General features: G+C 38.3%; 1 protein-coding gene across 4 annotated transcripts in view; it reads left to right on the forward strand.

Moving 5' to 3' along the window:
- Positions 1-8,631, forward strand: part of MLLT3 (MLLT3, super elongation complex subunit) — a 275,900-nt gene extending 267,269 nt beyond the window's left edge. For all 4 annotated transcript variants that reach the window (XM_006034586.3, XM_006034587.3, XM_006034588.3 and 1 more), the window contains one exon: positions 7,471-8,631. In XM_006034586.3, the coding sequence (XP_006034648.1) occupies positions 7,471-7,602 (132 nt within the window). In that variant the 3' untranslated portion in view covers positions 7,603-8,631. The remainder of the gene's footprint in view (positions 1-7,470) is intronic.
- Positions 8,632-12,572: the final 3,941 nt, after the last annotated feature.

Below are 12,572 nucleotides of genomic sequence, written 5' to 3' on the forward strand. Positions count from 1 at the left end.
GTGCTGGAGGAGTGGGTGGAGGTTGGAGGGGTGCTTGGAGTGGGGCTGGGCCAGCAGGCAGGGGATGGGGCCTTGCGGGAACCCCCTCCCCACTGTCCCCTTCCCCCTTCTCCAGCCCCCTCCTCCCCTGCAACCTACTTACCATCATGGAGTCCAGGTCCACCTCTCTGCTGCAGCAGGCAGGGACTGCCCAAATTGCCAAAGCTTTCCAAATCTTTTTCTGAATAAATTCGGAGAGCTTCAAATCGATTCGGGCCTTTTTAGTTGATCAGGCCGAATCTCCTCTGAATCAAATCAGCATCCGAAGCTTTGCACAGCCCTATTAAATGGCTGTAAAGTCTTGAGATTCAGGAATGCTATTAAATATGTCAGGGACTACATAAGAGAAAAGCAACAGTGGTGAAATAGTGAAAAGGAATGAGTATAAGAGGGAGCAGAAGGAGGAAATCTGGGGATGGCTTTGCAAATGAAGACAGATTTTTTTCTGGAACATGGGTGACTGGTGCCACCTTAGTCATGGGGGGCACATGCCCTCCCAGCGACCAGTCAGTGACTGGGGGTGTCCCCCCATGGCCGATTGTGCCGGCAGGGATGCGGCTGCAGCACTCCTGGAAATGGCCGTGGCATGGAATCTGCCACTCCCACTTACCAGCTGGCACTTTCTGGGGGCACTGGCGCTCCTGCCTGCCCATCACCTAAGCAGGGAGCATGGCCTGTCAGGGGCTGTACCAGCACTCTCGGAGGGTGCACATGCACCCCCTACGCATTGCCACTGATTTGGAACATGAAACAGATCCAGTAAACTAAAGGAAGATGCAGGTTCTGTGGCCCCATTGTGATATGCTGTGGTAGGGAGTAATATTCTGTATACGATCCACATGCAGAACAGGAACTTCAGGAGTTCATAGCAAAGAGACTTGGAAAAAGACATAAGGGCTCAGTTTGAGACGGTGGCTCTCCACCAGGGTCCACAGCACCCTGGGGTGCCTTGAGATCCTTTCAGGGATGCCACAGGGTGCCACACAATGTTAGAACTGGTAAGTTTACAAACATGATTCACAAGACAAACCTAGAGATTTCACATAGAAATCTGTAGTTGTGGTCCTTCTGAGTTCTTTTAACAGAAACACTGCTCTATTACTTTTCTGTAGCCAAAAAAGTAAAAAATAGCTGGGACTTTCCAAGGGGTGCCTTGAGTCTATTTAGAGGTGCCTTGAGTCTGAAAAGATTGAGAAGCATTGATGTAGGGTTTTAGCAGGACTGAAATTAAATTGAAGTAGTGGCACTTATAGGCAGTACTGCACAAGTGGTAAGAGATGTAAAAAGAAGAGGAAAGGTTTCTTTTTTTCTTTTTTCTTGAACAGTCTTGGTTGTTATCACATCTACAGACAGTGACAGCAAAACGGGTTGTCAGCTGAAGAGAAAAATAGGAAAAAAGTAGCTGTTTGAAGACACCGCTTTTTCCCCCCAAGAGAAGCATTTCTCTTGAAGTTTAGTTTAAAGGAAGCCTGCAATCAATACATAGGTTTGAAGCAGGGGGTACAGACAAGAAGAGTGTAATATTATACTACAGAGGTTAAGATATGTAGTTGAATAACATTAGTGTAAAAGGGGTACTTAACGGTCCATATAAATGAACCCTGGGAGAGGAAGGTATATTGGGGAGGGGACGGGGGAGCATTTGGCCAAGAACTGAGCATTTGAGAATGGATTGAGTAGTTTTGATATGGAGAAAGGGCCAGCATTAGCTGGAATGAGTTAGAAATTATTATAAATGTTGCATTTTTAAATGCACCTTTCCCATTTCCAATGTTAGTGTTTTTATAAAAAGAAGGGACTGGGAATTATTCTAATAATAGTGCAGTGCAGATGAAACAGACCATTTACAATACTCAGCTGTGCTGCTTGGCCAGTGTGTTCAGATTTGGCTCCCAAAGTTAGGTTCCTAAATCCATATATAGGCACCATAGTGAAATCTTGATCCCCATGGAATTTGGTCAGTGTTTTTAGAAATTGACTGCATGTATTTAGATGTGTCCTCAGCTTGTATGAATTGTCATAACTCCATTTAAGTCAATGTTAATTCTTTCCAAAACACTGAGCACCAGTAAAACCTCTGTAAGCTGCAGGTGCATAGTACCTCTGGAGGGTTAGGCTGTTCACCTAGCTAATTTACATGTATGTTGAGGGTGCTTAGCTTTAAGAGACAATCAAATTTTGAAAATTTCCTTTAAAGGGGAGGTTTGCAAATCTGGAAAGTATCAAATGGCTTTAAAACCCTCCATAAATTGAAAAATGAGTTTGCCATTCTTTGCACTTCAGAAGCATGCGCATGCACTTCCTCACTCGCTCTCTGTCTCTCTGTCACTTGCTCACTCTCTGTCACTTGCTCACTCTCTGTTGCTCGCTTGCTATCTTGCCCTCTTGTTCTCTCTCTCTTATTTTCTTGTTTAAAGACAGATAAATTGTTGTAGCATAATGGATGGTGATGAAACTGAGCTGCAGTGACATTATGTAAACAGAATCCTACATTAAAGCAGAAAACCAAAGCTTTCTCCGGCAGGAGCAAATGGTATATTTTTGGACCTTGCTGCCTGGACTCTCAAAATAAAACATTTTAATGTTATGTTTTTAACATTATAACTGTCAGGCTTCCTGGCAATTAATCTAAACCTTTATTATTTGTCAAGTATTTTTGAACAGAGTAAGAATGTGTGTGTTAATATTATAAGTCAGGAATACTACTCTTGTTGGCAGGCTGTCAGGAACTCCTAAATTTTAGAACCTTTTCATTGAGCCATCTGGGTTTAACCTGATGTATTTTTGTACATCCATTAAAAGTTTTGGGGTTCTTTTCACTCTGATTTATCTGGTATCCTTGATGCTGTGGCTATATTTCTGGAGGCCAGGATGAAGGATCATTTTTAAATGTTTATATTGCTTTTAATCTAGAGCTTAAAAAGCCTCAAGTAGATACTGATCAATAAAAGAGCTTTTATCTATTTGTTTGACATATACTGTGTTGCTTAAAAATGCATCTGTTAACACTTTTAAATGGCCTTGTATTTCTAAAACCAAGTGTATTGTTGGAGGAGTTAGTGAAGGGTAGTAGTATATCACAAAGAAGCATATTAAACAGGCTTCTTTATTGATGGGCAATCTCTTGCCTTCCATAACTTCCATGAACTTGATCGCCAGATACTCAGTCAACACAGTGTATAAACTGGAGATGATAACTGGAATTACATTCCTAACTTTGCAAAAGGAGCTGGATTTAGTCCCAACGTTTTGCCATGAGACAGGACCAAGGATTTTATCTAAAGGAGAGAACAGTAAAATTCTACATATCATCATTACTTGTTGGCTGATAACGAACAGTTTTTATTAGGGCTGCGCGAAGCTTTGGTTGCTGGTTCGATTCGGCGGAGATTCGGCCCAATTTGGTGAGTGAATCGCCGAATCAGAATCAAATCAGGAGACCCTTTAATTGCTCCAAATCAAATCAGAACCCTCCGAATCTATTCAGAGAGATTTGGAAAGATTCAGTGATTCGAACACAGACACAGCTTTAAATGTTCCTTTCTACATACCTCAAGGTACCAGGCGGCTCATGAATGCAGAGATGGTGGGGTGAATGGAGCATTCCACAGGAGCATGGTGAGGTCCCCAGCACACTCAGCAGCAAACCCGGAAGTGGACCAGAAACACTTCTGGTCTACTTCTGGGTTCACCAGGGAGCACGTGGGGGGCCCTCCGTGCCCCCCCAACTCGGTGACTGGTGCCTCCTGGGCCTGGGGGGCACCTGGGGTCCCCCACAGCTGATTGCCAAGCCGGGGGGGCACGGGGGATCCCCCACACGCTCGGCAGTGGACCTGGAAGTACTTCCGGTCCACTTCTAGGTTCGCTGCTGAGTATGCAGGGGGTCCCCCATGCTCCTGTGGGACGCTTCATCTGCCCCAGCATCACATTGTTCACGACCCTTGCCTGGTACCTCAAAGTATGTAGAAAAAACATTTAAAGCTGTTTCTCTGGCCAAATTGCTGATTCTCTGAATCAGCATTGAATCTTCAGATTCGAATTCGGCTGAATCAACACATAGAAGCACTGTCCCCAATTCAGGCTGAATCCAAATCGAATACAGCTCATTTTGTACACCCCTAGTTTTTATATTGTCATTTTATTTTGCTGTCAAGTTCAAGTGGAAAAGTGGAACAGATGTTCTCAGATTAAGTGTCAAGGTGAAAAATATTAAAACCAAGGGTCACAGATTTAAATGAAGCACAGAGAGAAACAAAATCAATTCTAGGAAGTGTCTAAATTTTGAATATCAGTATTGAGAATTCTGGACTGATTGAAACCCAAATTGATTTTATTTTTATTGTTGTTGCTGTTGCTGTCATTTTCCCTGGTGAAAATAATAGATGTGTTTAGAGAGAGGGGTTTAAAATTTGAGAGGTTTTCCCCTCTGCTTCTTTATCTTACTACCATGATGTGATATCTAGTCTTCCAGGTCATGCAGTTTCTGACCTGACTGTACCTTACATTATTTAATTTGGTGTCAGAGTAATATGTTTTCCCTCAGTATAGGCTGGAAAAACCCTCCATAAAAAGAATAAAATGAGGGTGGAATTAGACAAGACTTGATATAAATATCTGTACATTTTAATAAGTTAATTGCTTTGCTCTTTAGTTATTATATACGTATCAGTTTTGCCATTTCAAGCTATATTGGAACAAATTGGATGGATTTTTGTTCTCATGTCGGGGAAAACAATCTACAGTTTAAATATAATCATTGGATGTTTTAAATATATTACAATACTATATATATATATAAAAGATATGAATTAATTGGTTCAAGCTCCTGTAAAATGCAGTCTCAAATCCCAGCCATCTTTGGTTTAAAATGTTCAAAATCTATAATACTTTAGTTGAAGTTGTACTTGTTTGTGTTAGAGATCAGGAATCAGATGATATCCCTGTGGCCTAGTCCTGGCAAAACACTCATGGACATATTGGGTGTTCTGTGTGGGTAGAGGATGCAGGATAAGAGTCTTAATGGAACAAAATGAATGTAAGGGTCATGGGGAAAAATGGTTACCTTCAGTGGTGGAAACAAAACGTTCATACTGAAAAACAAAGGATGGTTATAGATCTTTCTGTACATTCATCACCATGTGGCAACCCATTGTAGTGCATGACAGCAAAATATCCACACACGCAATGTTGTGGTGAAACTGATACATGCTTGTTTGAACAATTTTAATAGCTGTTATGTAACATTCAGAAAGAATAACCTAACTGAATCTTGCATCAAGTACTACTGAATCAAGATGAAAACTGTGTGCTCAAAAATCAAATGTTTATTGTTGTTGTTATTATTATCAAAGTATTATCAATTTATTATTATCAAATTATTATTATCAAATTATTATTACAGCAATATCCCTAGTTCCTATTATTTATCAGTCTCACTGTTATGTGCCATATAAACACACATGAAAATCTCAGTCCATTTCCTTAAGAATTCAGTCTAAAAAAATCATGTTTAAATCAAAAACTTGAGACTCATTCAAGATTTAAATAAATCTTTTAAAAAATTGTCCATTCTGTAAAAACACAAAAAAACCCCAACCCTCCCTTTCCACTCTCCCCCCCCCGCCAAAAAAACCCCACCCCAAACAAACAACACCTTACACCATTTACTCAAAATGCAGATATGGGTAAAGTCTCAAATATTTTTTGTGTGTCAAATATGGAGTTTGTTTGCCTTTTTGTTGTTTATACTGTTCTTTTTAAAATTTCCTCACTTATATAACATCTGTCGGTCAGATTTGTAGAGTTGTTACATACCTTGCCAAGAAGTTTCAAGTGTAGTTGTAGATGTTTAAGCAAAACCTTTTATATCATATTAAACACATGGGTTGTATTTTCTGTTCCATTTGAGAGAGAAACATACATATTCTTATTTCTTTTTTCCTTCCTCACATCATAAAAAAGCTTCCAAAAAAAGGGGAAAGGGAAGCTATTTACAATGCTCCTGGATTGACAAGACTTATGACCTCAATAATGTTGCGATAATATTTTTATTCTTTTTGTGACAATTTTGCTTGCACTCATCAGGAAAATCCATACCACAGTTAATTACCACACAGTCATTTAATTCTTTAGGAATGGAAGGTATGGCTGTACTGTAGGCTACATTTTTAGTGTGGAGATGCCCAAGTGTTTTGGGATGGGATGGGATGGGTACCATTTACAGTGTAGCTGCACCAGCACAGAACTCAGCCAAGCAGACCAAATTAGTCCATGCTGAGATGTGCCCAGGAGTGCTGCCACAGAGCCTATCCCTTCACCAGCTCCCAGTCTGCACACACCAGATGCTGAAAAAATCCTGCCCTGAGAGTCATGCTGGGTTCATGCCAATAGGTGTGCCCAAGACTGAATAGTGAGAGCAGTGCTGGTTATGCACCAAATAGCAGCTACATTATGTTTTTTGAGGGCTATAGTGTAGTGTAGGTAGGCCCTTAACTTTTTTTTTGCTATTTTTTCTTTGCCTTTGTACTGCATTTCTCTTGTGAATACTACTCTCCATTTTTCCTCATAAATATAAACTTGTAGCAAATCTGTGTATTTTCAATTGGTTTAATACCTGTCACTTCCTATAATGATAAGCTCACAATCTATGGCCCTAATAAATGCACTGGAAAAAAATCCCTCTGTGCTTCCAAAAGAGCTTTTAAAATAATTACAGGAGTTTAGGTTGTAGCCGTGCTGGTCTAAGGACATAGGCAGACAAGGTTCCTTGGGTGAATTTGATATCTTTTATTAGACCAACCCAAATGGTTGGAGAATAGTTATTAAGCAAGCTTTCGGGTTCAAAAACCCTTCGTCAGGCTCAGGAAGCTTCAGCAGTTGGTGTGTGCTCTTCCTGGATGGGATGAAGAGCACACAGCAACTGCTGAAGCTTCCTTAGCCTGACGAAGGGTTTTTTAACCCGAAAGCTTGCTTAATAACTATTCTCCAACCATTTGGGTTGGTCTAATAAAAGATATCAAATTCACCCAAGGAACTTTAAAATAATTAGTAATTTATACAAGACTCCAAACATTTTTTAAAAATGATCCCCTCTTTGCTAATTGTGGCTAGAAGGCACAAAATCTAATTGGAGATGAGCCACAGCTAGATTTTGAGCTTAGTTTTCAACACTCTTACTGGTCCCATTCTGAAAATATAAGCAGCTCCAGTTTGGACCAAGGATCTATGTTATCAAAACTTCAAGAGATTCAGGAGGGGGATAAAAGTTCCAGATTTTGTTCCACCTGAGAAAGATGGTGCAAACTGACTTCTTCATAGTCTTTACGTGGTAATACCTAGTTTATTTGGGAGGAGCATTTGGTTACATAATACATCCTAAAAGCGTGAAACAGCTTTTAACAGAATTGTTTTCCCTCCTTTTTTTCCTGTCAGATTGTAAACCTTATAGAAGAAACTGGCCATTTTCATATCACAAACACAACTTTTGACTTTGACCTTTGCTCGCTGGACAAAACCACAGTCCGTAAACTACAGAGTTACCTGGAAACCTCTGGGACATCTTGAGGATACAGCATCAGGCTGCATCAAAAAATATTGTGGTTTTTTTTTTAAACAAAACATTCAGAATGATGCAACCAAAATGAGAAAAAAATGTACCAGCCCTCTTCAGCTTTATTTTATTTTAAAGCCAGTCATCATCTCTTGATAAAGGAGAGGAAAAGTGACAAGACTCAGAGGATCTTCTCACCAAGGAAATGCTCTGGAAGAGTTAGCCTGGATAGCCTTGAAAAACAAAACAAAACAAAACAAAAAAAACCCTTATTCTTTAATGAATGTGTATGGTATCATGTATCTCTCTGTGGTGTTCAAGTCCACAAGACGAATGCATGTTCAACACACTGCCTTATTACATAACTGATCTATTTATTATTGCATACATATATTCTGAAATCATTGAGGGAATGACACTACCAGATGCTACAAGTACTTGGGTCTATGTATGCTCCTTTGATGCAGTGCCATCACCATCACAATCCTAGTAACCTTATTCATATTAAAATGCCACTTATTGCTGACTTTTTCTAGCCACTTAAAATGCTGTAGTCTTGTTTCCACGTCTGCAGTTCCGGGAAGCGAGGTACAAAGTAGGGGACCAAAAAGTGGCCCTATTTTTTGTTTCCAATCTGCCATGGTGGGTTGGACCACAGGTTCTTAGCGCTCTCCATTTATTGATCTTGGACCACGGTAGAAAATGCACCAAATAGGATCATATGACTTGCTGTCTAGCCTTAGTCAATAAACCAGTAGGACTTTTAACAAAAAAGTGTTACTCTCTACTGTCCTGAATCCAACATTGTTTGTCATCAACATTCTTGTGTCTGTTTTAATGTTATAATATTAGATATATATATGAAAGTGAAGGCGTTCTACAGGATCACCATAAAAGGAGGAATACTGGTCCTATTTTGTAAGGAAATGTTGTAGAAAATTCTTAATTTGGAGCTATTTATTACTACAAGTTTCGACACTCTTCTGCTGCTGGTGTGTGACTCATCTTTACCATAAAACTATTGGCATCACATTTTTATTTGTTCAAACAGTACATGGTCTGTTTAGACTTGTTTTTTGTTTTTTTACATCTGATAAATTAAATTCCTTTCTTTGAAAAAAAATATCTTTGTTGTTATACAGTGACATGTTGAAATATATAATATATATTGTGTTCTATAGTTTCCAAATTTCAGTACCTGTTCAAAATCTAGCTTGCATTTCCAGAAGGATTTCTTGTCTATGAAAACCACTGTTCTTTTACTCTTATCTACGCTTCCTTAAAATTAGAAAACTTTTTCATACAAGTGCAAATAAGAGCCTACATACATATTTTGCCATCGGTGCTTTCAAGAGGTTGATGATTTCACAATGAAATCATTACCTCTTTATTAAGCCCTCAACCCTGATGACAAAAGGATACAGTTAAGAAATACTTCTGGATCCAAAGGTTTATTCAAATTTATCAGCCTTAACAAAATTGTCAGCAGAAAGGCCAGTATACTTCCAGTTCTTACATGCCAGCTTTAGTTTATATGTATAGAGCTGAACGACGGTAATATCTGTAAGTTTTCTTGTTTCATGCACATGACTTTATGCAGTACTGTGAAACTAGATTCCTACTAGGGTTAGTTCTTCATGTTCAAATGTGAATTCTCAACAGTTTCTTTAAGTCCAAAGAATTTTCTTTCTTTTTTTTTAATGGTTGTTCATCCATACTCCAAGGAAAGTCCTCCTTAGGCTTCCAAAAAGACAAGTGTACTTTTTTTAGTAATGTTATGACTCTTACTGATGATTGGCATGAAACATACTTGAAGAGTTATGTTGTTCTTTAAGTCCACGTCTCAATGTGCAATTGTTGGGAGTGAGGGAGGTGAGGGAGAGAGGAAGGTCTTTAAAAATCACTTTTGACATCAGACAGATGATGTTGGGGGGGGAGGGGTGCATGTGGGAGAAGTAAGCAATTTTTTGTCAACGTTTTTATATGAAAATGTTTGGAAATTGAAAAGCAATCTTAAAGGTCTTTGAACTAGTAGCACACATTCAACTGGCTACCTTTTAGTTCTGTCAGATATATGTGGAGTTGAGTCCATTTTGACTTTTCTAACTAAATTTTGTGGTAAAAACTCTTGAGTTTCAGGATGGGAAGTGAGCCCAATTATCTTCTAGTACGAATGAGATTATTGCCATTGTTATATATAACTGATGACAGAAGTCATTTTATCCACAGAAATTCCAGCCAACCTCTATTATAGGTCCAGAAGTAGGAAAGTCCTTATGAAAGGGAGGCTACTGCAGTTACAATATAAACATTACCTCTGAATTTCATGGAAAAGCTTAATAATCCTTCAATAAAAATTTAATTCTCTAATGTGGTAAGATTGGAAGGGGGAGGAAATAAATAGACTGAAGTTTGTCTTTTAAAGTGAGTTTTCCACAAAATTCTGATAGAATCAGTGTCACTAAGTGTTGGTCTCGTTTACAGAAAGTTTTACATTAGCTATTTTCATCTAATTTTGTATGCAGAAACAAAATAAATCCTTTTTCAATCAATTTCAAATAGTCATATTTTTCTGAAAAGAAAAACAAATAGTAAAGTAACCTGCTCAAGTTCACCACAGTTACGAACATTCATCTTTGGGACTAATAAAAGTGTTTTAGCATATGTTCAATCTTACAACAACATTAGCTTTTAAATGTAAGCAAAGAAATGGTTTGTGGTTTTATTTAGCGTCAAACTACTTAAAACAAACTTAACAGAGTGAATTTGGATAATGGATTAAGTGAACCAGGCAAAGGTTAGCAACATTTACAAATCTCTTTTCTAGCATTGGTTGCATGCTGTACTTGAAGAGCAGCAATTGTATCTGATGGAAAAGACAACTTTATTCTTGCCAGTAACTGACTGTTCACCTCAGGAATTAGATATACAAAAGTAAGGGGTACTTTTTTAATGCTTGGGTAGAAGTTTGTGTCCTCTGAGAGACTTCACATAAAGTTGAGCTTCACCTGAATTAAAATGGTAACTTAATTCATCTTAACCAAAAGGGGCAATTCTTTAGAAAATAGACCTCAGTTTGGTAGCAAAAGCTGTGGTAAAGAAGATGAGGGGAGGAAAAAGTAAAAAATAATTGATGAGAGATTCCCAAGATGAACACATGAAAAACTTAAATTTGTGTTATGTTACTAACAGGCTTTCAATTAAAGGAAGTGTTTCAGTAATGCCACTGTGAATTAAACTTTGTATTGATACATATTGTTCAGACCTAAATCTATATAATTTTTTTTAATTTGAAGGACAGCACATAAAATACCTGTCGTTAGAGAGACTTGGGACAATTTTATTAAGATTTTAAAAAGAGAAAAACTTAAAATAGACTTTAATTTTTCCAATGAACTAGAAGTATGTGACATGGTCCATTTCAGGTCAATGAAAAATGTAATGATTTGCTGAATTTCTTCAAAGCTGTGTTAGAGTATTTTGGCCTCTTGAAATATCTCATAACTTTCAAACCCTGTTACACTTTCAAACCCTGTTACACTACAGCTTGCAGACTGATAAGAAAATGGTAAGAGGTCTATAGAGGAACCTGTCCCATTTAGTTATGTGCTTTATCTAACCATCACAACAGTGTCTGGAATAGCATGTTTAATTTGCTGTCATGCTGTACTACTTTGTTCTGTGTATGTTACTTACTGTCTTCAACCACTTGCTTGCATATTAATTGCATGTGTTGTATCTTTCAGTAAGCTTTTATTTCAGTCTATATGAGTGCCTTTATTTTGTGAGTGCACATTTCCAATTGATTTCCACCGTTTGGTGCTACTTTGGAGTCTATTTAGATGCTACTTACAATTGTGTTTTTGACTCAGTTGATTGTAGCTGCCCTGTAAGCTCTGCAGTTAGGTGACCTTGAGAGAGCACATTTTAAATCGGAAAAACAAAGCTGCCACTGTCTATAATGTAAATATGTATTTTGGCAGTTGCACTACAATACACTGAAATAGCTGCTCATGATGGAAATGCTAATAGGCCCTTAAGCTTGGTACAAGCAACCAGGCAGTACAAAAATAAACAGCGTCAAATGTATTCCAAAGATTAACAAGTGCAAGGCATGTGTTTTTTTTCTGAACTTCAATAATTTCCTTAATTGTTTAGCAGTGCATGTCATATATCATGAACCTTTTTATCCTATGGAGATCATTCTGTGTTGCTTGCTGTAGGGTGCTTGCTGTGTTGCTTGATCAGGGTGCTCATTTTCTGAAGCAGGATACTGTACCTCAAAAATTAACTCTTGTGCATGAAAGAATTAAGAATTTCCAATGAATGATGGGACTACAACTCACATTTCTGAAATGCTTTTGTGTGTGCTTGTGGGTTAATCAGTGCATTACCTACAAATAGACCTACTAATTTTACAAGGCTGGCCCTGTGCGTGAGAGAACAGGCACATTTACATCATAGCACAATCATATAAGAGCCCTGCATTTACTTGAGTAGCAAGAAGTGCCGCAAAGACTAGACAGGAAGGAGAAATATTACCACAATGACAACAATGCCTTTTCAGTTTTCAAAAAAAAAAAAAAAGTTGCTGAATATAGTTCTTTGCATTAATAGAGAGAGTACTATTAGTTGATAAGCAGTGAGATCTAGTTCAAGACATTCTGATGTAATATTCAGGAAGAAGACTCTAGTGCATTATTGGTACAATTGAACGGAGTTGTTGACCTAATGATCTGAGAGGTAAATGTTAGTGGGGTACATTGTGAGTTACCATACTGTTTTTTCACACACTAACATCTCTCTGTCATTTGTGTGGGTACTGTACCTGACAGTAGTTTTGCATTGTTTTTTTCAACACAGAGATTGAGCCAAAGGTAAGAGTGGGCAGCTGAATTCAGCACAAGATGCATTTTTGTTATCACTGGTGGTAGTTAGAGCTGGAAATCTCCCTTGGATATTGTATCAGACATGTCCTGCATTT

This window comes from Alligator sinensis, unplaced genomic scaffold, assembly GCF_000455745.1.
Source record: "Alligator sinensis unplaced genomic scaffold, ASM45574v1 scaffold120_1, whole genome shotgun sequence".
Taxonomy (NCBI): Eukaryota; Metazoa; Chordata; order Crocodylia; family Alligatoridae; genus Alligator; species Alligator sinensis.